The sequence below is a fragment of the Nasonia vitripennis genome, chromosome 2, assembly GCF_009193385.2.
Source record: "Nasonia vitripennis strain AsymCx chromosome 2, Nvit_psr_1.1, whole genome shotgun sequence".
NCBI lineage: Eukaryota > Metazoa > Arthropoda > Insecta > Hymenoptera > Pteromalidae > Nasonia > Nasonia vitripennis.
The window spans coordinates 25,757,986-25,782,962 of record NC_045758.1 but is presented as its reverse complement, the minus strand read 5'-3'; the positions used below and the strand labels follow the sequence as shown (position 1 = coordinate 25,782,962).

General features: G+C 45.6%; 3 protein-coding genes across 8 annotated transcripts; 1 reads left to right on the top strand and 2 right to left on the bottom strand.

Annotated features, from left to right (window-relative positions):
• Positions 1-151: 151 nt before the first annotated feature.
• LOC100122034 (dynein heavy chain 7, axonemal) lies at positions 152-16,292 on the top strand. 3 transcript variants are annotated; one of them, XM_031924392.2, is made up of 49 exons: positions 152-440; positions 507-945; positions 1,029-1,168; positions 1,247-1,400; positions 1,484-1,633; positions 1,711-1,905; positions 2,020-2,396; positions 2,464-2,685; positions 2,745-3,042; positions 3,119-3,466; positions 3,525-3,790; positions 3,866-4,019; positions 4,121-4,347; positions 4,418-4,619; positions 4,691-4,925; positions 5,022-5,137; positions 5,212-5,502; positions 5,575-5,832; positions 5,897-6,181; positions 6,251-6,499; positions 6,567-6,912; positions 6,989-7,158; positions 7,245-7,376; positions 7,454-7,675; positions 7,746-8,197; positions 8,281-8,478; positions 8,562-8,709; positions 8,790-9,002; positions 9,073-9,555; positions 9,624-9,869; positions 9,947-10,176; positions 10,245-10,464; positions 10,538-11,101; positions 11,189-11,361; positions 11,435-11,680; positions 11,757-12,044; positions 12,107-12,298; positions 12,376-12,602; positions 12,679-13,049; positions 13,129-13,309; positions 13,382-13,570; positions 13,629-14,226; positions 14,295-14,505; positions 14,598-14,606; positions 14,701-14,718; positions 14,957-15,191; positions 15,278-15,429; positions 15,497-15,778; positions 15,951-16,292. In XM_031924392.2, exons 1-49 carry the CDS (start codon positions 265-267, stop codon positions 16,155-16,157), a joined length of 11,985 nt encoding a protein of 3,994 aa, XP_031780252.1. In that variant the 5' UTR covers positions 152-264; the 3' UTR covers positions 16,158-16,292. The 3 variants fall into 3 exon arrangements, with proteins under 3 accessions (XP_031780252.1, XP_008217764.1, XP_031780253.1); XM_008219542.3 differs by lacking the exons at positions 14,598-14,606; positions 14,701-14,718; XM_031924393.1 differs by lacking the exons at positions 152-440; positions 507-945; positions 1,029-1,168; ... (1 more) ...; positions 1,484-1,633; positions 1,711-1,905 and having other exon boundaries at positions 2,042-2,123; positions 2,236-2,396.
• A 504-nt stretch (positions 16,293-16,796) lies between these two features.
• On the bottom strand, positions 16,797-20,425 carry LOC103318134 (cation-independent mannose-6-phosphate receptor-like). Of its 3 annotated transcripts, XM_016981587.3 has the most exons (13): positions 20,145-20,425; positions 19,845-20,058; positions 19,611-19,768; positions 19,269-19,540; positions 19,025-19,190; positions 18,682-18,946; positions 18,146-18,618; positions 17,928-18,074; positions 17,663-17,833; positions 17,408-17,594; positions 17,254-17,327; positions 17,095-17,170; positions 16,797-17,010 (listed from the first exon to the last, which is right to left on the bottom strand). In XM_016981587.3, exons 1-13 carry the CDS (start codon positions 20,229-20,231, stop codon positions 16,886-16,888), a joined length of 2,415 nt encoding a protein of 804 aa, XP_016837076.1. In that variant the 5' UTR covers positions 20,232-20,425; the 3' UTR covers positions 16,797-16,885. The 3 variants fall into 3 exon arrangements, with proteins under 3 accessions (XP_016837076.1, XP_031780377.1, XP_031780378.1); XM_031924517.2 differs by having other exon boundaries at positions 16,797-17,170; XM_031924518.1 differs by having other exon boundaries at positions 16,797-17,170; positions 19,845-19,921; positions 20,145-20,229.
• Positions 20,426-23,101: 2,676 nt separating this feature from the next.
• Positions 23,102-24,970, bottom strand: LOC100678229. 2 transcript variants are annotated; one of them, XM_008219544.4, is made up of 4 exons: positions 24,771-24,970; positions 24,454-24,541; positions 23,976-24,169; positions 23,102-23,446 (listed from the first exon to the last, which is right to left on the bottom strand). In XM_008219544.4, exons 1-4 carry the CDS (start codon positions 24,849-24,851, stop codon positions 23,198-23,200), a joined length of 612 nt encoding a protein of 203 aa, XP_008217766.1. In that variant the 5' UTR covers positions 24,852-24,970; the 3' UTR covers positions 23,102-23,197. The 2 variants fall into 2 exon arrangements, with proteins under 2 accessions (XP_008217766.1, XP_003425174.1); XM_003425126.5 differs by having other exon boundaries at positions 24,607-24,939.
• Positions 24,971-24,977: the final 7 nt, after the last annotated feature.

The following is a 24,977-nucleotide window of genomic DNA, read 5'->3' as shown; positions in this document are numbered from 1 at the left end:
ATTATTTTTCTCGCATCAAGAGTACCTTTCCATTTTCCAACGAAAATCCTCCCGAAAATTCTCCTGATCCTTACCCTGCAGATCTAACACGTCCTAGCAACCCCGGCAGGCGATCTAGTATTACTATGGAAACAAACACCCTCCACGCGTGATTAACCTATTCCTCGTGTTCGCTGTGCACACAGTGTACGAGAGTAGGCGTACAGTGAAAACAATATGAGATTGCAGTGTTTTTATGTTTGCTAACCCAAACCTAGAGTGATCATGAACGGGAGGAGAGGCTTGTTCCACGAATCGCAAGAGCTCAACGTTGAAAAGCTGAAAAAACTAGTCGGCCAAAAGAGGAAACGCAACGAGCTGCTCGACAATGTCCTCACCGAGCTCTCCATATTCGATTCGCCCCAGCCGCTTTTCGATTCTTCGAAGGAAAAATTATCGAGGTACACGCTTTGAACGATCGAGTGAAATTACTTTCGAAATATTACGACTCTCGACGTGTATTTTAGAATCAATAAGAGCTCGTCGTCGCGTAGAAAGAAGGAAAGGGAGATGCTGTTCACGGCGAACTGCTACACGTCGCTGCGGCGCAAAAGGGAGGAGTTTCGTAACAAGCTGATAAAGACCATAGCGAAGAAGCAGGACGAGCACATCAAACGATCCGGCAGTACGTTCACGAGGAACTTGATAACCGACGAAGATGCCCAGCTGCTGAGATACTACCATTACATAGTGCACGGCATAGACAGCTCGCACATATCGCCTCTCGATCCCGCTGTTCTCGAGGCGATTCTAAATTTAGTCCCGAAAAACTGGCGGCTGCGCTTCGAGAGCGTAACTGCTGAGGTCGTTCGGGAGATCAAAGAGAACTACGTTCTCAGCGTCAAAAAGTCGGTGGTCGATTTCGTTTTGCATGATTTCGCGAACAACGAGGACGATTCGGTGCAGGTTGTTGAATTTTTTTCTCTTTTTATTTTACGCGCTCGATGAAGAGCGTTTGAAAATTAACGCAAAGTACGTCGATTTCGCAGAAACTCAAGAATGCATTTAATTCCGTGACGGCAGAGCAGAAAATTAAATTCCAGAGGAGACGCAGGAAGCTCGAGAGGTCTTTGATGTTGTATCATCCTTGCATTAGAAAGTCCCTGGACTTTTGGTTCCGCGAATTCGAGTAATGAACTATCGATTGATAATTTGCGTATGGAGGCAATCAAAAACGCATTTTTTTCAATTCTGAAACGAATTGCAGCGCGACACGGCAGATTGATAAGCAGTCGTTCTTATCGCATGGGAAATCGTACGACCTACTGACTTTCGACTACCTGTTTTCGCAAATGGTTAAAAGCACGAAGAAACTGCTCGACGAGAGATGGATTACCAAGATAATCAGTATTTTTCGTAACGTAAACAAATTTAATTTATTCCGTTAGTCTCGATTCGTGCGAACCATTCGTTATTCGCTCTCAACGTTATAATATACTCTCAGGCTCAACGCAAAGGTATACTGCAGATCGACAAGAACGAGGACGACGCAGTGAAACTGTTCAACTGTCTCGCCACGATAATGGAAGATCAGCTGCGATCTCTGTGCTTCAAATCCATCGACGACTACATGGATTTTCTAACCAACGCCGAGGTGAATAAAAGCTTCCAAATCGATTTGCACATATAGCAACGATTAAATTTACTTTTCTTCTTCGCGTTTGCGAGCAGCGATGCAGTTGCGTGTTCAACATCAATGTCGTGGCGAGAAATCAACGCATCGGCTTCGATCCGTCATTCAAAGTTTTCCGCGACACTTTCGTCATGCTGTTGAATTCGCTTCTAGAGGCAGTGAACGAGCACAAGCGCATTGATTTCGAGTGTCTGCAACAAACCGCGAGTATTACGACGCACGAAAACTTAAAGGTAGATAGACCGAAAGGATTTCTCTCCGGTAAACTACACAATTTCTCAAAGGAAATTCGATTAACCCCACGTAAACTACATCCCTTGTATGTGTGTGTGTGTGTGTGTGTGTAGCCAGACGTCTCTAGAGACATATTAGCAGCGCACGCCAAAAGTATCGGCGAGCTGATAGAAAAGCACAAAGTCGGCCCGGAGATGCAAGTCCGGGAATTCGACAAGTACGTAAATCTGATTAACCGGCAGGAGATCACGTTCGTAGAGTCGTTTTTGAACGCAGATCCGCCTCGCTCGTTCGAGGAGTACGGGCAACTAATTGAAAAATACCATCAGCTCTCACGAAACATTTTATCGGAGTTCGATCGAACGGCTCACATCGGCCTATTCGAAGTCAACAAGAGGGACTTGATGCTGCACATGTCCCAAGCCGCCGACAATTGCAAGGAGATGCTGCTCAACAAGATGATCAACGATTATCAGACGAAATCCAAGGTGTAAGTTGTGATGGTATAGGTGAGCTTTTATTCGATACCGAGATTTTTCATTTCGCGACGTTTTCAGTATCGGAGACGAGTATCAGAGCATGGCGGATCAGGCGCTAAGCGTTCCGCCCAATACTTCCGAGCTGATGGAGCTCGGCATCTTCGTGAAAAAGGCCGAGAGCGAAATGTCTTCGAATCTGGAAGACAGACTACGAGAGATCCTCGAATACATCTCCTTCCTCTCTGATTACAAGCCCTTGACTTCCGTGGAAATTAAAACCAACAATTTTGCTTTTCAATGGTACTGAGAGAGCTTACGCGTGCAAATGAAACTCTGAATAAAAAAAAAATGTTATTCAGGTACCATCGAATGCCGTCGGTTTTCGAGGAGCACCGACGAATAATCGCGAGCAAAACCGGCGAGTATCAAGAGGCCCTCACTTCGCGCATACAAAAATTCAATCAAGACCTGCAGACCTACGCGAAGCATTGCGACGAGATGCAGTACTGGGGCAACGTCGAGGAAATTTTCCGCTACAAGAAGAAAGCCGATAGACTGGAAGCTCGACTAATCAACGCGATGGGAACCATAGACGAGTTCAACAAAGAGGAGCAGATGTTCGGCTGGGAAATATCGCAGTATCCCCTCAGAAAGAAGGTTGAAAGACATTTTTAATCCATACAGGTATATTGGACGAAATTTGCGTGGATTTGTAATTTTTCAACGAGGTCAGATAGCGGACAAACTGGCGCCGTACAAAAAGTTCTACGACGCGGCCTGCGAGTTTCTATCGAGTCACGAGAAGTGGATGAGCTCGATGGTGGGCAGCTACAGCCCGGACACGATAGAGGCCGAGTCGGGCACGGCGTATCGCTCGGTGCTGAAATTGGAAAAAGCCTTCCAAGAGCCTTTGGTGCGCAAATTGGCCGAGACCGTCAGGTCGACGATCGAAGAGTTCCGCGAGCACATGTCCCTCATCATGACTCTCGGCAATCCCGGAATGAAGGCGAGGCACTGGGAGCGGGTCTCCGATATCGTCGGCTTTCCCATCGTCGTCGACTCGAGCATGACGCTGCTGAAGGTGTGTCACCTTTTCTCGATTTTTCTCGCCTGTGTATAGCGTTCGAAAGCATTTTCAGGTAATCGATTTTGGCCTGGACGAGTACGTGCCGAAATTCGAGACCATATCCGAAGCAGCGACGAAGGAGAGCAACCTGGAGAAGGCTCTGCTGAAGATGCATGCCGACTGGACCGACATGGAATTCGTCGTGAATTCGTACCGCGATACCGGCACCTACGTCATCGCTAGTGTCGATGACATTCAGCTACTGCTGGACGACCATCTGACGAAAGCTCAGACGATGAAAAACTCGCTCTACATCAAGCCGTTCGAGAAGGAAACCTTGTAAGCTGCTGGAAGCGCGGGAGATTTCGAAGAAGGAAATAATCATAAGAATTTCAAAGAAAATTTTCAATTCAGGGAGTGGGAGGCTAAGCTGTATCTGCTTCAAGACATCATGGACTACTGGCTGAAGGTGCAGGCGACGTGGATGTATCTCGAGCCCATATTCTCCTCGCCCGACATACACTCGCAGATGCAGGAGGAAGGACGTCGGTTCAGCGCAGTCGACAAAGTTTGTGCCGCGTATATTTTATTTCGAAAAAAAAGGAGTTTGGAGATTCTAACTCACTTCGCAGCTTTTAAAGTTTCTCTCATTGCTATGCGTGTCCGCAGATATGGAAAGACATAATGTCGAGCGTAGTGGCCAACCCGAAAGTCATGCAGGTCGTGGAAATCGATAAGATGCTCGACCGCCTCAAGAAGTCCACGAATTTACTCGATTTGATTCAGAAGGGACTGAACGACTACCTGGAAAAGAAGCGGCTCGTCTTCCCGAGATTTTTCTTCCTGTCGAACGACGAGTTGCTGGAAATACTCTCGGAAACGAAAGACCCGACACGGTATATTTACTTCTTACATAAACGATATTGAATTTTCCGTTTATACAGATACTTGAATCCCTGAATTCAGAGTACAGCCCCACTTGAAGAAATGCTTCGAAGGAATAGCGAAACTCAATTTCACGGAGATGCAGGAGGTCACCTCTATGATTTCCTCGGAGCAGGAGCAAATCGATCTGGAGGACATCATCGACACGTCCGAGGCCAAGGGCCAGGTGGAAAAATGGCTGGACAAGTTGGAAAAGGGTATGAAAGCCAGCGTCCGAGCCCAGGTAACGTATATATACGATCGCTAAACGATAAAGACTAAACGAGCCTAAACGATGAGACGAGCGAGTAACAGGTGCTGCGAGCGAAAACCGCCTATCCAACGAAAGCCAGAAGCGAGTGGGTGTTGGAGTGGCCGGGACAGGCCATCCTCTGCATCTCGCAGTTATACTGGACGAGCGATGTAACCAGCGCTATTCCGAAAGCGCCTCAGGGCTTGCTGGAGTACGTCGAGCTCTGCAACTACGAGCTCGGCCAAATTGTCAAACTCGTGCGGGGGAAATTGTCCTCGCAAAATCGCACGACCCTCGGTATAAATTTCTCCCTCTGTTGTCGAACTTTTACTTCTTCTTCTTCTTCTTCTTTTTTAATAACGATTTCTTATTATTTCATCAAATTCGCTGCAGAGGCACTGGTGACTCTGGACGTGCACGCGAGGGACGTTCTAGTCGGTCTTTGCGAGCAGAAAGTCACGAGCGTCACTGATTTCAAGTGGATCTGTCAGATGAGATACTACTGGATGGTGAGTTATGCCGCATATCCGTGTACGTACCGCAAATTTTCCCGCCTAATCGATTTCCCCGACGCACTATGCAGGAGCACGACGGAGAGCACAACATAATGACGATGATGATAAACGCCTCGCTGGCCTATGGCTACGAGTACCTCGGCAACACGTCGAGGCTAGTGATAACGCCGTTGACGGATCGATGCTACCGGACGCTCTTCGGGGCGCTGAGCTTGCATCTCGGAGGTGCGCCCGAGGGACCTGCTGGTACCGGAAAAACCGAGACCACCAAGGATCTGGCCAAGGCCGTGGCCAAGCAGTGCGTCGTCTTCAATTGCTCGGACGGGCTGGATTACATCGCGCTGGGAAAGTTCTTCAAAGTAAACGCTCTTTTTCTCGTAATCAAACTTTTCATCGGAGGAATTATACGGAGAACGATGATGTGTGTATAGGGCCTAGCAGCATCGGGTGCCTGGTCCTGTTTCGACGAGTTCAATCGTATCGACCTCGAGGTACTGTCGGTGGTGGCTCAGCAAATCCTGACGATACAACGAGCGATAAACGCCAAGGAAAAGACGCTGATTTTCGAGGGCACCCAGCTGAACTTAGACCCGACTTGCGCTATCTTCATCACCATGAATCCGGGATACGCTGGAAGATCGGATCTGCCCGATAATCTCAAGGCGCTCTTCCGTTCGGTCGCGATGATGGTATGAAAATATGTCCTTTAATACAGTTCTATGAATCATGGCTATACGTGATTTCGCGTGTCAGGTGCCGGATTACGGCTTGATAGCCGAGAACACGCTGTACTCCTTCGGCTTCCACGACGCGAGGCCACTTTCCGTGAAAATCGTCACGGCTTATCGGCTCTGCTCGGAGCAGCTGTCGACGCAGAGTCATTACGACTACGGAATGAGGGCCGTTAAGTCGGTTCTCACCGCCGCGGGTAACTTGAAATTGAAATATCCTGAGGAGGACGAGAATATCTTGATACTCAGGAGTATCAGGGATGTGAATTTGCCGAAATTCTTGAATCCCGACGTACCGCTGTTTAACGTGAGTTTTACATTCTCGAAGCGATCGTAAAGCGATCGATTCCGATGATACACCCTTTTTACGCTGCAGGGAATCATGTCGGATCTGTTCCCCAACGTGAGCCTACCCGAAGCCGACTACACGGACTTGAACGAGTGCGCCGCGGAAGCGTGCGCTCGAGCCAATATTCAGTGCACCCCGTCGTTCCTGAAGAAAATCCAGCAGATCTACGAGATGATGATCGTCCGTCACGGTTTCATGATCGTCGGTCAGCCGTTCGGAGGAAAGTCCACAGCGTACAGAACATTGGCTGCCGCTTTGGAACTCTGCGAAGAACGCGTAATATATATATTTTTCTTTTAAAAACTTTTCAAACAATGAAAAAGTTCTGCTCGTCTTCATTCAGAAACTAATGAACGAGCGCAAGGTCGAGATAACCGTGATCAACCCAAAATCGATAACCATCGGCCAGCTGTACGGGCAATTCGATCAGGCGTCGCACGAATGGCAGGACGGAATTCTAGCCATCAGTTATCGGGCTTTCGCCACGTCCACGAATAGCAATCGCAAGTGGCTTGTATTCGATGGACCCATCGACGCGGTTTGGATCGAGAATATGAACACGGTGCTCGACGACAACAAGAAACTGTGCCTAATGAGCGGTGAAATCATACAACTGGCACCGACGACCAATTTGATTTTCGAAACGATGGACCTCGAGGCTGCTTCGCCTGCGACTGTGTCGCGTTGCGGTGAGACTTGTGTTCCACGTGTTTTGAAGCAGTTTTTACGATGACGTTTACGCCGACAAATGTGCTTGTGTCACAGGTATGATCTATATGGATCCATCGAGTCTGGGTTGGGAGCCGCTTTTGAAATCGTGGATAGCTACGACACCGACTCTATTGACTCAATGGCTGCAGACTTTCCTGTACGAGTCTCTCTTTTTGAGATTCTGCAAGCCCATTCTGTATCTCCTGAGACGATGCGGCCTCACCGTGTGTATTTGTTTATCTATTTACATGACAGTTCAATGCAATTTTCTTTTTTTGTACAAAGTTTTGAAAGTAATTGCTTTCTCCAGGAAATGTGTCCTATGCCCGACTCGAATCTCGTACAGTCCATCACTTATTTGATGGATTGTTTCCTCGACGAGTACAGTACTTTGAACCCGACTCAAATTCCGAACGAATTGGACCTCAGAGCACAGATAGAAGTAACTCATAAGAAAAATTTTCAAGCACTTTCATTTTGACACAGAAGTAATTCTCACCTTATTACCCTCGATCGTAGGGATCTTTCTTTTTCTCTTGCATCTGGGCAATGGGAGGCACGTTGGTGGCGAAGGACAGAGAGGTTTTCAGCGTCCTTTTCCGGGGACTTTTAGAGAAAGAATTTCCAGCATCTCTGGTCAGCAGGTTCGGCTTACCAGAGCCAGTCCAACCGCCGGCAAAACCGTACATCTTCGTCATGCCCAAAGACGGCTTGGTCTTCGACTACAAGTTCATCAAAGAGGTCCTCCGTCCATTCTAAAAACGCTAAAATCCACGCAACTCCGTTGCTTAACCGCGTTCAAAAATCGCAGGGCAAAGGTAAATGGAAGCTGTGGTCGGACGAGCTGCAGAACGTCCCGCCGATCCCTCGAGATATCCCCGTGAACCAGATAATCGTCCCTACGGTCGAGACGATCCGTTACACGACTCTCTTCCAGTTGCTGGTTCAGCAGCAGAAGCCAGTGCTGTTCGTCGGGCCAACTGGAACCGGAAAATCGGTCTACGCGACGGACTTCTTGCTCAAGAAGAACAACACAGCTGTGTACAAGCCGCTGTTCATCAATTTCTCGGCGCAGACTTCGGCCAACCAGACGCAGGATATCATCATGAGCAAGCTGGACAAGAGGAGAAAAGGTGTGTACGGTCCTCCGGTGGGTAAACGATGGGTCATATTCGTCGACGATGTATCCATGCCGATGAAGGAAGAATACGGGGCACAGCCTGCTATCGAATTGCTCAGACAGTGGTTGGATCACTCGCAGTGGTAAAACATCCAGCTCTAACCATTCTACATCTGACTTTCAATTTCAAATTTTGTATTAAACGCTGAGATTCTCGTATTCGTAGGTACGACAGAAAAGACTCAACGGCGATCAAACTGATCGAGCTGCAGTTGATGTGCGCGATGAGTCCGCCAGTTAGCGGGGGGAAGGACGTCACGCCGAGATTCAAGCGACACTTTTTCGTCACCACCATCTCCGAGTTTCAGGATGACGTTATGATCGCTATTTTCAGTAAAATCATCCTCTGGCATCTCGATACGAGGCAAGCGTCTATAAAAATAGTTTGAGAGCGTTAACTATACTCACGCGATTTTCTTTAATATGAAATAATATTCTTCGGCGCAGAGGCTTCAGCAAAGAATTCGATCCTTGTATCGAGCAAATAGTATTAGCCACGCTAGACGTTTACAAAAAGAGTCTCGAATTCCTCCTGCCCACCCCAGCGAAGTCGCATTACCTGTTCAACCTTCGCGACTTCTCTCGAGTAATTCAGGTAATTCCGATATCCTCTATAAGAGCTTAGTGCTGAAGGAAAATGAGACAACGACGAGCTTTAACAATGTAAACCTTTAGGGCGTTCTATTGTCCGTCCCGGAGACAATGCCGACCCTCGAAAGCATGAAGAAGCTATGGGTCCACGAGGTGCTGCGCGTATTCGGCGATCGATTGGTCGAGCAGAGCGACATCGATTGGCTCATTCGGCAGATACGCGCGACTCTCAGCGAGAAAATGGAAATCGATTTGGACGAGATGTTTGCCGAGCTGAAGAACGGAAAGACGACGATGGTAAGCATTGTACCTTCGTTGTGAAAAATCGATAACGAAAATGAGAGTGATCTTGAATATGGATATTCAGATTGGCGAAAGCGAGCTTCGCAAGCTCGTCTACTGCGACTTTGTCGACCCGAAGGCCGACGTTCGTCTCTACCAGGAAGTCTCCGACCTCGAGCTGCTGCGCAGCATAGTGGAGAACTACCTAAGCGAGTACAACTCGATGACGAAGAAGCCGATGAACCTCGTTTTGTTCCGCTTCGCGATCGAGCATCTGTCCAAGATCGCTCGCATCATAAAGCAACCGAGATCTCACGCTTTGCTCGTGGGTGTCGGTGGTTCCGGGCGTCAATCCCTCACGAGACTCGCCTCTCACATCTGCGACTACGAGGTCCACCAGGTGGAGATCACCAAGACTTACGGGACTCACGACTGGCACGAGGACATCAAGAAGATACTTCTCAAGACCACTTCGAACGAGCTGCACTCGACCTTTCTCTTCACCGATACGCAGATCAAGCAGGAGAGCTTTCTGGAGGACATCAATAACATGCTGAACACTGGAGAGGTATGATCATATACTTTTCGATTGTTCTTTCACACAACGTATTGCGTGTTTCTCTTTTCTAAATTCAGGTACCAAATCTCTTCAACAACGAAGAGAAAGCCGAGATCTGCGAGAAAATGCGCCAGATAGACCGCCAGCGCGAGAAATCGATGCAGACCGACGGAAGTCCAGTCGCCCTCTTCAACCTCTTCGTGCAGACGGCTCGTGAGCAGCTGCACATCGTCGTGACCATGTCGCCGATCGGCGACGCTTTCCGGAACAGGATCAGGACGTTCCCGGCTCTCGTCAATTGCTGCACTATCGACTGGATGCAGGTAATCGACGATGATGATTTTACGTAAGATTCACGCGGTCGAGAAGCCCGATGATTGATCGCAAGCTTTGCGTATAGCCTTGGCCGAAAGACGCGCTCTCGGCGGTGGCCATGAAGTTCCTCGGCGAGATCAAGCTCACTGATCTCGAGCGTAAGGCAGCCATAGACATGTGCCAGTACTTCCACGTGTCGACCCAAACTCTCAGTCTGGAATTCTTGGAACGACTTGGCAGGCATACCTACGTGACTCCGACCTCTTACTTGGAGCTTATCAGCACTTTCAAGGACCTTTTGGCTAAGAAGAGGAGGTAAGGCGTATTTTGCGGTAGTTTATTGTACACGAGTTGAACAATTTTTTTTTTCGAACTATATACAGTGAAATCACGCTGAGCAAAACTCGCTACGAGGGCGGCCTTGGTCGTTTGGACGGAACGCAACGCGATGTGACTCAGATGCAGGAGACTCTGAAAGAACTGCAGCCTAAGCTGGTCAAAGCCACTCAGGAAGTGCAGACGATACTGACTCGTGTCGAGAAAGAGAGCGCGGACGTCGCGGAGGTTGAGAAGATCGTTAAGATCGACGAGGAAGCTGCTATGGTTCGCTTTACGATTTTCCATAAATTTCATAAATTGTCGCGATTACATCGTTATACTATTGCATTGCATACAGGAAGTAGCTGGTAGAGCAGCCGAGATAAAAGCAGAGTGCGACGCGAACTTGGCCGAAGCCATGCCGATCTTGAAGGAAGCTCAAGCCGCTTTGGACACCCTGACGCCGACGGACATCGCGGTGGTCAAGGCGATGAAGAATCCACCAGCCGGTGTCAAGCTCGTCATGGAGAGCGTCTGCATCTTGAAGGAAATGAAACCAGAAAGGATCCAACAACCCGACGGTCGTATGGCGGAGGACTACTGGAAGGTCTCTCTCAAGATCCTGAGCGACGTCAAGTTCCTAGACACCCTGCTGAGCTTCGACAAGGACAACATTCCGGAAAAGGTCATCGACAGAATCCGCAGAGAATATCTGACCAACGTGAACTTCGACCCCGAGAAGATAAAGAGCGCCTCGACTGCTTGCGAGGGTCTCTGCAAGTGGGTCTACGCCATTTCGGAGTACGACAAGGTCGCGAAAGTCGTAGCGCCCAAGAAAAAAGCCTTGGCCGAGGCTCAAGCCGTTTACAACGAAGCCATGGTCAAGCTGGATGCCAAACGAGAAGAGCTGCGGAAAGTCCAGGTACTTTGCGAGGGTATGATTAATTACGTTAGAGTATATAACTGTATCGAATCGTTGTTGACCTTGCTGTGCGGTTTTCGGCATTAGATGGACCTCGCTAAGCTGGAGGACGATCTGAAGAGGCGGAAAGCGGATTACCAGTCGATGATGGATAAGGTGACGGACTGCGAACAGAAGCTCAAGCGCGCCGAGGAATTGATCGGCGGATTAGGTGGCGAATACACGCGCTGGTCGAATAACGCCCAGGAACTGGGCGAGAGGTGAGTCTCGACGAAGAATAAGGCTTTCGACGCGTATCGGTTGCCCGCAATTGTTTGCCGTACGAATTTTCAGATACGATCGACTCACCGGAGACGCGATGATAGCGTCCGGTGTAATCGCGTATTTAGGGCCGTTCACGACACCCTACAGAGTGAAGCAGATCGAAGCTTGGGCCGAGCTTTGCACGAAACTGGAGATCGTTTGTACCAAGGAGTTCCAGCTTCGAGACGTTCTGGGCGTTCCGGTTCTGATCAGATCTTGGAACATCTTCGGTCTGCCCACTGATTCCTTCTCCGTGGACAACGGGATAATCGTCAAGTAAACGATGCTCTTGTTGCTTTTCGAATCGATTATTTTCTTCAATGCGCAATTTCAACAATAAAACTCGTCCTAGAAACTCGCGACGTTGGCCTCTCATGATCGACCCTCAGAGTCAGGCTAACAAGTGGATCAAAAACATGGAAAAGGACAACAACTTGAGCATAATCAAGCTGAGCCAAAACGATTACCCTCGAGTCTTGGAGAACGCCATTCAATTCGGCCAGCCAGTTCTGCTGGAAAACATCGGCGAAGAGCTCGACGCTATGCTGGAGCCTATATTAATGAAACAAACTTTCAAACAAGGCGGCGCCTTGTGCATAAAACTCGGCGACACCGTCGTCGAGTATAGTCACGAGTTCAGGTAATTTTGTTTTCTTTAAAACTCGAGAATTTCTCATTGTCGCGAATTGTCTGCTCTTACAGATTGTACATAACGACGAAATTGCGCAACCCTCACTACCTGCCGGAAATCATTGTCAAGGTCACTCTGATAAACTTTATGATAACGTCGAGCGGACTGGAGGACCAGCTTTTGGGAATCGTCGTCGCAAAGGAAAGGCCGGATTTAGAGTCCGAGAAGAACTCGCTGATCATTCAAGGAGCTGCTAATAAGAAGTAATCGAGGCTATTGTCTTGAAATCACTTTTTTTCAAGGATTGCACTATCGCGCGTTTTCTCGCGTATGATTTCAGAATGTTGAAAGAAACCGAGGACAAGATTCTGGCGCTGTTGTCGTCGTCCGAAGGGGATATCCTCGAAGACGAGGAAGCCATCGCGGCGTTGAGTTCCTCGAAAGTTTTGAGTAATGAAATTCAAGTGAAACAGGCGGCTGCCGAAGTGACGGAGAAAACCATCGATATAACTAGACTGCAGTACTCCCCCATAGCCGTCTACAGTACTGTTCTCTTCTTTACCACGGGTAAAAAATCATCCATACTTACGCTAATAATCTTGAATAAGTTATAATTACACAACCACTACCTTGATTACGACAGCCGACTTGGCGAATATCGATCCGATGTATCAGTACTCTCTGAATTGGTTCGTCAACCTCTTCAAAATGGCGATCGATAACACGGAGCCGGTGGAAGAGGTGGAAGCTCGCATAAGAGACTTGAAAAAACACTTTACGCGCTCGCTTTACGAGAACGTGTGCCGATCCCTCTTCGAAAAGGACAAGCTCCTCTTCTCGCTCTTATTGGTCATCAATTTGCTGAACAATGACAAGAAGCTGTCTCGCGAGCAGTGGATGTTCATCTTGACTGGCGGAGTCGGTCTCGATAATCCGCACGAAAATCCAGCTTCGTGGCTACCCCCGCAATCGTGGAACGAAATTTGCAGGCTGGAAGATGTGCCTGGTTTCAAGGTTTGCCACGACCGTGAAGCGAATATTTTTTATTTTCGAGTTCTCGAATCATACCAATCTCAAAAGCTTTTCTCTGCAGGGGATAAGAGAATCTCTTCGTAACAGCGTAAACGAGTGGAGAAACGTGTACGACTCGAAAGAGCCGCAAGTCGCGACTTTCCCAAAGCCGTTTGACCGACTGACGGTTTTCGAGAGGATTCTGCTTTTAAGATGCCTTCGCCCGGACAAAATAGTTCCAGCCGTGCAGAACTTTGTCGGATGTAAGGTCTCGCGGAGAGTAATGAAAGTTGAAAGATTTATAGAGCTTACTTTTTTCCCCACTTTCTATATAGCTCAACTCGGCCCAGAGTACATGGAGCCACCGCCTTTCGATCTAGCCTCTCCCTTCCAAGACTCCAACAGCTGCGTCCCGTTGATATTCATCTTGACGCCGGGAGCCGATCCGATGCAGCTCCTGCTCAAGTTTGCCGAGGACCAGGGCTTCGGAGCGAAGAAATTGTCCTCGTTATCCCTCGGTCAAGGTATGCAAGCAAAATCGCGTAAAAATCGATGTATACATTATGTTCTCTTCCATCGCAGGACAAGGCCCAATAGCCGTGGAGCTGATAAACAGGGCCGTGAAGGAAGGCAACTGGGTGGTCCTGCAGAACTGTCACCTGGCCAAAAGTTGGATGCCGACCCTCGAGAAGATCTGCGAGGGCCTCCTTCCGGACACCATCCATCCGGACTTTCGTCTCTGGCTCACGAGCTACCCCGTCGACCACTTCCCCATCTCCATCCTCCAGAACTCCATCAAGATCACGAACGAGCCTCCGAAGGGTCTGCGCGCCAACATCTTGAAATCCTACGGCAACGATCCCATCAGCGACCCCGAGTTCTTCGAGTCCTGCAAACAGTCCGACGTCTTCAAGAAGCTGCTCTACGCGCTCTGCTTCTTCCACGCGAACGTCCAGGAGCGGCGCAAGTTCGGATCGATCGGCTGGAATACGCCGTACGAGTTCAACGAGACGGATTTGAGGATCAGCGCGTTACAGCTCAAGACTTTCCTCAACGAGTACGACGACGTGCAGTACGAGGCTCTGAAGTATCTCACAGGCGAGTGTAATTACGGAGGAAGAGTCACCGACGACTGGGACAGGAGGACCCTCATGGCTATCCTGCAGACGTTCTACTGCGAGTAAGTGCGACTCTGTGCGCGTATTGGAGCGAGGATCTGCTAAGCGAACGGATTTGTTTGTCGTGCAGGGAACTGGTGACGCGAGAGAATTATCGCTTCGATCCGTCCTCCGATGTATACTACTGTCCGACGTTCAAAGAATACGAGGCGTACGTGAGTTACACGAAGAGCTTTCCCATAATCACGGAACCCAGTGTTTTCGGCCTTCACGAGAATGCAGATATCGTCAAAGATAATCAGGAAACTAATTTGATGTTTTCCTCGCTGCTGCTTACGCAGGTACGTGAATTCGATTGTTCATGTGCTCGTGAATCATGTAGATGAAGGTATTAATTTTTTTCTGTTTTTTTTTTGTTTGGGGGCTACGATAGGACCGAACGGTAAGGCTGGACGAGTATTTTCTTTTCTCTTTTTTTCCTCCGATATGTACAGCGAACAACTCATTTATCGCTTATTTTCTTTACCGACCATTAGGACTTGTGGGAGCAAAAGGTGAAGTATTAATCGGTGGTCTAAAATTTGAATTTTACTAGAGACAGTTGTGTGCGATCGTTGCATGTTAAATGGTAGTTAATGCGTATCAGATTCGTTAATTAGTCCGCCTTGAAAGTAGAAACACGTTTAGGCACTCACTCGACCGATGATACTTGTACATGTATACGCACTGTAGATAATTTACATTTGGAAGAATAAAGCGTATTAAATTCTGACTACAATCAAACTCTCGCAGGAAAAATCACGGAACGATGCAAGCGGCGCCTCGGAAGATCAAGTTGTTTACAAGATCGCGACTGACATCCTCGATAAATTGCCGGAAAATTACGACCTGCAACGAGCCATGGAGAAATACCCGACTTCTTACAACCAAAGCATGAACACTGTGCTGGTTCAAGAAATGGGTCGATTCAATAAACTGCTCAGCTGCATAAGAAGCAGTCTCGTAAACGTACAAAGAGCCATCAAAGGTATACATACCTCCGCAACTAGCTTTTTTCATCGAATCTATACTTTTGATCGTGATCGACGTAATATTTTTTTATTTCGATCATAGGCGTCGTCGTGATGTCTTTCGAGCTGGAACAAGTCTTTTTCTCATTGTTGGTGGGAAAAATTCCGAGCCTGTGGATGCAGAATTCCTATCCGTCTCTGAAATCTCTCGGCAGCTACGTCAAAGATTTTCTGGAACGCTTGCAGTTTTTGAAGGTATCTCCGAGTCGAGTTTTTAATTTTATTTTACCGCTGTAAAAATAATACAATAAATGAATTTTAGACTTGGTACGACAACGGGCCGCCCGCGACCTACTGGTTGTCTGGATTTTTCTTCACCCAAGCGTTTTTAACTGGGATCCGGCAAAATTACGCGAGAAAATACCAGATCCCTATCGATCTTTTGGTTTACGACTTTCGCGTCATGAAAGAAGCTTCGATCAGTAAGCCGCCGGAGGACGGCGTTTACGTTTACGGGCTATTTTTAGACGGAGCTAGATTCGATAAAGACGAAATGATTATTAACGAGAGTCTTCCGAAAGTTTTGTACGAGCCCATGCCCTACGTAAGTATGACGATCGATTGACAATCGCTTGCATAAATATCAAAGTTATTATATATATATATATATATATATATATATTGTACGTGCGGTATATTATACGCTATGTTTATCGAGTCGATTGCGGCTCGGAGATATAAGCGCTCACATCTTCTTCTTATATCCTTCTCGACAGATATGGATGTTACCCAGGAGAAAAGAAGAGATTGAGAAGAGACTGACCTATACTTGCCCACTGTACAAAACGAGCGAAAGACGCGGAACTCTGTCTACCACGGGACACTCCACGAATTTCGTTATCGCCGTAGAATTACCCACCAGCAAGCCCCCGGAGCATTGGATAATACGAGGCGTTGCTATGATTTGCCAGTTATCGCATTGATTCTGCTGCTGTGATTATCGTGTACTTTTGATATTGAAAAAAATAAACAATTTCAGTGTGACGTTTTTATAAATTATCTATGGTCTAGTTTGTACATGTATACAATAAATAAAGCGCTTACACGCATTACACGCATTTTTGAACAATCTCTAGTGGAAAAAACTGTAATAAATTGTAATAAAACGTAAAAAAATGTAAATAAAATGTAAGAAAATGTAAGAAACTGTACCTTTTTGTTGGATTTCGGACTTTTTTCTCGTACGTTTTCGTGCACTTTCTTACATTTTCAGATTTGTTGACTTTTTTTACATTTTATTACATTTTATTACATATGTTATTTTACCGCCTAACATAGTCAATATATTTTTTTAGCAATGCATAAGAAATTGTAAGAAAAAGTAAAAGGATGTAAGCAGAAGTGAGAAAATAAAAAGTCGCCATTTTCTTATATAATATTACGCTTACAGACAATTTTTTACATTTTGTTACACTTTCTTACGTATTGTTACGTATTTGTCATTTCAAAGAAGAGACCCCCATGAAATCCTGGATCAATGGATTTGTAATAAATTGTAATAAAACGTAACAAAATGTAATAAAATGTAGCAAACTGCAATAAAATGTAAAAACGGTCCGAAATCCAACAAAATGGTACAAAATGGTACGGTTTGTTACATTTTCTTATATTTTATTACAGTTTATTACATTTTTTATTTCCACTAGGGATGTTAAAGACACAGGTCGCTCGAGGGATTCTCGCCGCAGCGTAGGCCACATCTGTGGAATAACTTGCGTATAAACATTGTGCACAAAGCTCGTCTCGAAGCCTCGTGCAGGAACCATACTGTTGTGACTATAACAAAAATCAAAAGCAGTATGATGCCGACTATCTGAGCAGCAGCAGTCGAATCTATCAGACTGTTCAGGTGCACAGTACTTTTGAGAAGTAATAGATGCTGCGGTTTACATACGGCATGGGTAGACCACTCCAATTCAGATTTGCAATATTCGTCCTGAAAATGAAAATTTTCATTGGATGAATATAGTGACGGAATTAAGTAGATAGGTATATAGTATACTTTCGCAAAGAACTTACAGAAAGGACAGTTAATTCTCCGGCAACGGCCGACTCGTTACACTTGATGTACAGAGTCGATTGGGCGCTCGAGCCTGTAAATTAACAATCGACGAATTATTCTGTATCCAAAATAATCTGTATACATTTCGATGTAGTACGAAAAAATCATTACCGTCCGTGCATCGGCTTCCGTTTGTAAAGTGAAGCTTAATCATATTCGTTCGATAGTCCGAACTAACGGTCACGTTTCTGCCGTAGCTCATTTTCTCGTCGCATACGTACGAGTTGTTGCAAGCGCTTTTTCGTCCGCAAAGACTCAAGCGGAACGTGTGGTTCTCGTTGCCTCTTATCGTGCTAAACTGTAGGAGGAACCAAATAAAGTAGTCGGATATTACGTGTGTATTATATATTACAATTTTGTACTCACCGTGTGAAAGTCCTTCTCATTCAGCCCCGACAAATCCCACACGTCTCCGTGAACATTCGTAACTTGGCACTTGTCGTCGTCCAGTTCCCCCTGGACAGTTCCGCAACTCAGCTTCGTTCTCCATTCGAAATAGTACGTACAGTTGTGATAATTCAAGAAACGAGGAGTTCCCTGTGTGCGTGTTACGCAAAACGCAAGGATGATTCAATTAATTTTCCAGGGAACTTTTTCAAATTTCTCAAGTCGAGATAGTTACAGTACCAACCTCAGCGTGATCCAGATCGCAGACGAATTTTATTCGGGTCGATATGCGCTGCTCGTCGTCCTCCTGGCACAGAGAGCCATTGGTGTAGGTCAAAACGACAGAGCCGTCGCTCTCGCCACGGAGATTCTGATCGGGATATCCCAAATTCTGCGTGTAAGGAGAAACGATATGAGTACATATTATAATCGAGCGTGGTAGATGATTGTTGATCGACTTACAACTTCGTTCCTCGACTCTCCATCCTCGTCAATGTCAGCCTTGCAAATTCCCGTGCCGTTGGAGCAGCTGTCGCTGAACTGGCTCCCGTTCACCAAAGGCCGACACACGTTGATGTGGTAGACCGCGCTGCCCTCGGTCTTGACCACGTAGTTGCTCTTCGATTGGATGAGTCTCTCGAAATTCATGTCGTAGAGCGACATGGCGCAGGGCCTCTTGCAGACAGCGCTCGTGTAAAAGTTGATGCTCGTCTGGCAAGTCTTGTCCTCGACTTCCATCGAGTCCGTGTCGGAGCAGAGGAACGAGATTATCGTGTACTTCTTCGTACCCTCCTCGTCGCAGACGTCGCCGTCGGTGTAGTTCAGGTAAGGTCCGCTTTCCTTCCACATCAGCTTGCCGTTGGCTGTGCCGCCCGATTCGCCGAGCTCGTAATACGCGTTCGTTTCGACCGGCTGGTTGTTCAGTTTGCAAACCCCTTGAACGAATCGAGATGTTAAGTATGCGCGCGATAAATAGGTATGTGTAAAAATGACGTTACCCGTTCCAGTCTTGCAAACGCTGCCGTCCATGAAGCTGCACACGCTGACCGCATAAGTCCCTTCCATAGTCCTCGCCTTGAAGACTCTGTTCTTGAAGCTCGACAAGTCGTACTCGTACCGAGACAGCGGATCTTTGACTCTGCAGAAATCGCTGTCGATCAGAGTCTGGTCGTGCAGAACCTTCTCGCTGCAGGCCGCGATCGTCCTCCAGATGAATTTGTAGTGGCAGAATCCCAAGCCTCCGATGTACTCTGGCGCCGAGTCCTGATTGCGTCAGCGAGATAGACATTATTATTATAGTAAAAGAGATACATCAGTTCTGGTAAGCAGCTGCCGACTTACCGTTGCGTTCAAGTCGCAGACGAACTCGATGGTGCTTTTGATCGTTTGGTAGGAGTTGATGTGCTTTTGGTAGCATATGGCATCGCTGTCGTAAATGATCAACAGGTCATTTCTGTCCAATACGCTGATGAGCGGGTTCGCCTGGAAGCTGCCGATATTCGCGTACCTTTGGAAGAGGCATATACGGTCTGTATTGTAGAGTTAGGCGATATTTAGCCGAAAATGGCTTTGCGAAGTTTTTTACCTGACGTTCGATTTGTCGCTCTTGTCGATCAGGCATATCGACGAGTCATCGCTGCAGTTGACATGATGCGGCCCGTACAGAAGCGAGTGACAGACGTTCAGAATGACCGCCAAGTCATCGTTGATGTGCACCTCGTAATTCTTCGTGAAATCCCTCAAAGCGTTCAAATTGTAGCGATCGCTAGAGTACTCGGCAATGCAGTCGGTGTAGCTTCTCTGGGGGCAAGCGGCGAAAGTTTCGAGTACGAAATCGAAGTTGCAATCCCTCGTCGGCTGTGGTAGGAATAAAAAATCGTTACCGTACACGTGCATCAATTAATTCTTTCGAATTCGCAGCTCTTACGTCCGTGGCATCAATGTCAACGGCTGCGTTCTTCTTCATCGCATAGTCGCACTTCATTTTGAAATTCAGCGTGTAATTATGCGTCGCGTTGCAGGCATCGCCCGTGAACCTGAACACGATCGTGCCGTTCGAGAGGTCGATCTGCGGAGGTTCAGCCCCTGTGATCGAAGAGAATATACTTGTTTCTAGTTCTGCGTATCATTCAAATTTTACTGCTGTTAATATCATACGCACCGATTCCAACTTCCGTTCCATTTCTGCTGTAGCAAACGCTGTATCCGTTTTTTCCGTTGCAGGGCTTGACCAGGTGCCTGCAAAATTGTATTCTAAAACTGTTGTCTCTGTCGAGTCTGATCTTTTTGTCGGTAGAGTGGTCGGACAGTGCGGAAAAGTCAAAGGTGTAAAGATGCGTCGTCGGGTCCTCCACTCTACAGTAGTTATTGTAATTCTTTGAAACAGAAAAACCGAGGTGTTATTCAAATGCGCAGGACGTGAGTGCAGAATGAGACGCGGCGTGAAAGTATATCGTCTTACCGGCAGGTCCTGAGTCAAAACTTCGACAAGCGCCAGAGTCGGCCTGCTGCGCATGAACCAGACGAAAAGTAAAACAAACACGTGCATTTCGTCGAGATGAGGCGCACGGAGAAATCGATAGTCTTGAAAATCTTTGTCGTTTATTGTTTATAAAAAAAGAGAGGCTGCGGTGTCGCGATCACACAAGAATATACGACTAAACACTCGATGGAAGCGGAATTTTCCCAGGCGCTCAGCTGGTCTGTCAAAAGCTGAATGACGCTCGGGCCCATGCGCACCCTTGGGCTTTCCGACGCCTTGGCTAGGCGGCGCAGGTTGGAAAACTTCGTCCGCTCTCCCCCTCTTCCCCTCTCGCGCTCTCTCTCTCTCTCTCTCTAGTGATTTCTTTACCTGCGCGCGGGCCTACCGCCCACGCTTGCTGCAGGCAGAATGAAAGAGAAGAGTATGTAGGCGTGTGCACAAATAGATTATGGTTTTTGCATTAACGAGTCGGTAGTTTATTTACGGAATCAACGAAAATTACAAGCGCACGCATATAATTTCGTTGAACAAAGTATGATGTGAGCCTTAACTAATACCGACAACGGAAAGATACGTCGGTGATTCTCTATTTCACGCGGTATAATCATGCGATGGTATAAGTCTTTGAAAGAGAAAAATTTTAATTTCATAAAAATGTAAGATATTTTCATCCCTTGTCTTTCCGACGCCTTGTATACCTATTGTATATGTGTTACGGAGGATGTGGAAAAGTTCGTCTGCTTATTCCGCTCTCTAGCTCAGTCTCTCTCTCTCTCTCTCTCTCTCTCTCTCTCTCTCTCTCTCTCTCTCTCTCGCCGGGGGACGTGCAGCCGTACGGCGCAGCTGCGTGTACGCATATAAGACGGAAAAGCTGGCAACAGATGCGCTAAGATGCAGCGCAGCATTCTGCACGGCGAGCGCATGACTATAATATAGACTAAGAAGGCCTTACTAAGTACTCTTGTGCGGGAATTTCATGTGGAAAAAAATATTTAAATGTAAAAATGTTTAAATTCTGTCTACATGCTACTGATAACATCGTATTTATTAATACAGCTGGAGCTGTGAGTTTTTTTTTTCATTCTTTGGGCCATCTGGAATGAGAAAATGCGCGCGTGCATGGCCGATCGCTTGCCAAACTTTATTGCGGGGCACTTGAAATTCTCTTATGGGAATTTAACACGGGGAAAATTAACGAAAACCAGAAAATTGCCACTTTTTTCTGGAGGCGCAATCCAAAAACGTGTTTTAATAGAATCAAAGTAATAGAAAAAAAAATTAATTTAAGGTCAGGTGGGTTAAAAATGGTTGCCTAGGTCAAAAGTTGTCTAGGCTTGAAAATGGCAAAAAATCACAAATTTTTCGATTTTTCTTATTTTTAAAATCTTTATATAACTTTTGATCCGAGCGGTCAATTTCGACCATCAGGGGCTCAAATTGTAGCTCTTGTCCTCCGTTTTCAATTTGAACATTTTCATTTTACGATCAGCTACATATATGACGATGAAAACGGCCAAAAAATGGCCATAATTGATAGGCATATACGTAGCTGATTATAAAATTAAAATGTTAATCAAAATTTTTAAAACGAAAGTATAATAAAAGAGCTTCAATTTGAGCCCCGGATGGTTGCAATTGACCGCTCGGATCGAAAGTCATAAGAATTTAAAACAAAAGAGAAAAATCGCTGATTTTCGCAAATCATCTTACTCTTCGTGATTTTGTACTATTTTCAAGCCTAGACAACTTTTTACCTAGGCAACTATTTTTAACTCATCAGCCCTCAAATTAAAGCTCTCTTCTAATACTTCCATACTAGTCATACACATTTTTGGATTTTGCCTTCAGATACTAAGTGGATAAAGTTGAACCATGGCTAATTTTCATTAATTTTCCCTAATGTTAAATTCCCATAAGAGAATTTAAACTGCCCCGCAAAAAACGCGCGTATTTTCTCGCTCCAGACGGCCGAAAGAACCAAAAAAAGTTGGTCTGGTATAGGTGTGCCCTCAATTTGAAACTTTCAACTTCCAACACGTGAGTTGTTTCCACTCGCTCGTGAATTTGCTCATATAAGCGTGACGAGCTTGGTTCGAATTTGAACTCCGGTCTCTCTTTACCTAAGAAAATTGCGATTCGATCGTGATATTAATCTCGAATATTAGTGGCGATAGCTTGCGTAGTTGCTACCCAGGCCTCCAAGTCTTCCTTGCATTCGGTGTACGTACCGATTCCAATATCCGTTCCATTTTTCTTGAAAACAATATCATATCCATAGCTAGCGTATTTATTCGGGAGTTGAAACCTACAAAGCCGCAATTTAAAACTGCTGCCGGGTCTGATCTCCAGATCGTGGCCGTTATATGAAAATGTAAACGGAAAAAGCTGGCCGTACTCCACTTCGCAATAGTTATGCCGGTAAGTCTTTGAAAGAGAAAAATTAACACTTTGCACAAATGCAAGGTATTGAAAATTACAAACGAAAAGTAAAGTGAACGCGTGCATTTTGTGCTGAAAATCACAGTGTAAAATCAACAGTAAGAAATCCCGTGCGATGATGTTGTTAACATTCAAAAATACTGTATGGCCATCCAAGAATAACAGACTCTCAATCGAATCATAGAGCTTTTTCGGGTGCTCCGCTTGCCTGTCAAAGGCCAAGTGACGCTCATCAGGCCCATGTGCCGCATGCACCCCGGATGAGTTTTCAAGTTGGAAAATTTCGTCTGCATTTCCCCCTCTCTCGCTCGCGTAATCTCTCCACCTACGCGCGTGCACACGGGCCTACCGCCCACGCTAGCTGCAAGTCTCTTTGGCAGCCTCGGCAGCGCGCGCGCGCGCGCGTGCAGGAGGCTGCGCATTGCCGGATTCGAGAATTAACACGAAATTATATCGCCGCTTTTTCCGCCGGACTCAGGCAGAATGAAAAATAAGAATATGCATGGACGGTTATTTATTGATAGAATAGACGCAACTTACAAATGCCGTTTTTACAAATATATTCCCCAAATTCACTTGTTCTGATTATCATGTTAATGATTTCTATTTACCGCACCAACAATCGCTCTCCAAACGGCAATTATTCTGTCTTTAAGCAATTTTGAATATATTGCATAGATAACAGCAAGTATAAATAAGGCAACTACGGCCCACGTAGTCCAAGATAATGGTGTAACTACCCATTTTTTATAAAATTTATGCGACTCTGCGTAATGCACAACTTGGCATATTTTATCGCTTGATATGTTTATTTCCAATCGACATTGTTTGCTTACGTTTAACTGTAAAAAAAATTATCGAGTTAACTATCTTTATGCTTGAATATGTTGTATTTTATTTCGTCGCTCAGTACCAAGACTAGCACAGTTAAAATTTGCAAATGAAAACTCACACAACTAACGATTTGCCGCGAAGAGTAGCACAATAAAATATGAGTATTTTGCGTTTTTATTGGGTTATATTGTTGGTTAAGTTCACGAAAACCTTGAACAAAGACAGACAAACCTTAAAGTTTTAAAAGGTTTCGGAAATTTTAGAAGCTTTCTAAAAAAAGTAAATAATTTAAAAAAATGTTTGTAAAAAATTATTGTATTTGTGAAAACAATTTTAAATTCGGTAAAAAGTTGTAAATTGTGAATATTTAAAAACGTTCATTAGTGACAGTTTCGCAAAAATCGGGAAATTTTTATAGAAATTCGTTGTTTTAAGTTAGAGTTGTGCTAGTCTAGCATGCGTCAAACGAGTTCTGCCACAAATGACGGGAAATTTGAACAGTGCTACTCTTCGTAGGGGGCGATAATTTATACTTACTTCAATAATTTTTTCATCCAATAACATTGGAAGTTCTGAGGTATTCAGTTTCATATTTCTGATGAACTTTATTATGAGCGTGAAGTTTTCTTTCTTATTGCTGTCACACTTCGCTCCATCATACGTAATGATTAGTGTGTATTCTTGATGTTTACTTGTATCTTGGTAAATCTCCTCTCGGTGATTACAGTGGGCTGGAATATAAGATATTATTCTTAGAAAATCGCATAAATACAAAAATAAAATAAAATCCGCTTATTCTTTTATAAACATAACCACACATACATATCACGGTATAATACACACACCCACGCACGCGCGCGCACACACACACACACACACACGCACTCAGACAAAAAGGACAAGAATAATTTTTAGGAATTCAGGCAATGTCAAAAAGCCTAATAAACATGTTTTGTTGATCGAGCGCTTTGTCATTACTCGAATTGCCGGTAATTGATTAGGTTTATATACTTACATATTCCCATTGCTCGAATGAACTTGTATTCTTGTAGGCATTTTGTTGTGATCGATTCTACTACGCTAACACACGTATTGTTGATAAGCTTAAATAACAAAAATTAATTATTAGCATTTATATCAATCAAAGTTACTTTTTGATGGTTCTTACTCCATGGTGGGTTTTTATAAATGTTGACACTTCTGCAGTAGTTTCTTGTTGGGTATTAAGTATTAATAAATTTATAATTATAATGAAGATACCGACTAAGTTACTGGTCATCATCTTGAGAGCGTTTTAGATTTTTACCGATATTACTTTGAATATCTACTTACTAAAAGTTCGGACAGTTTAACGGTCAAATTACTTATAGTTGAGTTAAAGCTAAACAAATCTCGTTGGCGCGGCGCGCTCATCCCTACTCCCTATAGTTCGCGATCATACCCCCTCTCCACGGGGAGGAAGTGCTTCACCGATTTTCGCGAAAATGGGTCCGGTTCCGTTATTCGATTTCGGCGCATCCAAACTTGCGCGATCTACAT

Coding starts and splice junctions, on each gene's coding strand:
- LOC100678229 (XM_003425126.5), bottom strand. CDS start 24,720: ATGATGACCAGTAACTTAGTCGGTATCTTCATTATAATTATAAATTTA. Junction 24,170..24,453: donor CATTCGAGCAATGGGAATAT/GTAAGTATATAA, acceptor CTTATATTCCAG/CCCACTGTAATCACCGAGAG. Junction 23,447..23,975: donor TGGATGAAAAAATTATTGAA/GTAAGTATAAAT, acceptor TTTTTTTTACAG/TTAAACGTAAGCAAACAATG.
- LOC100122034 (XM_031924392.2), top strand. CDS start 265: ATGAACGGGAGGAGAGGCTTGTTCCACGAATCGCAAGAGCTCAACGTT. Junction 2,397..2,463: donor TATCAGACGAAATCCAAGGT/GTAAGTTGTGAT, acceptor CGACGTTTTCAG/TATCGGAGACGAGTATCAGA. Junction 10,465..10,537: donor TCGACGAGGAAGCTGCTATG/GTTCGCTTTACG, acceptor CATTGCATACAG/GAAGTAGCTGGTAGAGCAGC.
- LOC103318134 (XM_031924517.2), bottom strand. CDS start 20,231: ATGCACGTGTTTGTTTTACTTTTCGTCTGGTTCATGCGCAGCAGGCCG. Junction 18,947..19,024: donor TCTGCGACTTGAACGCAACG/GTAAGTCGGCAG, acceptor TGACGCAATCAG/GACTCGGCGCCAGAGTACAT. Junction 18,075..18,145: donor GAGAGTCGAGGAACGAAGTT/GTAAGTCGATCA, acceptor CCTTACACGCAG/AATTTGGGATATCCCGATCA.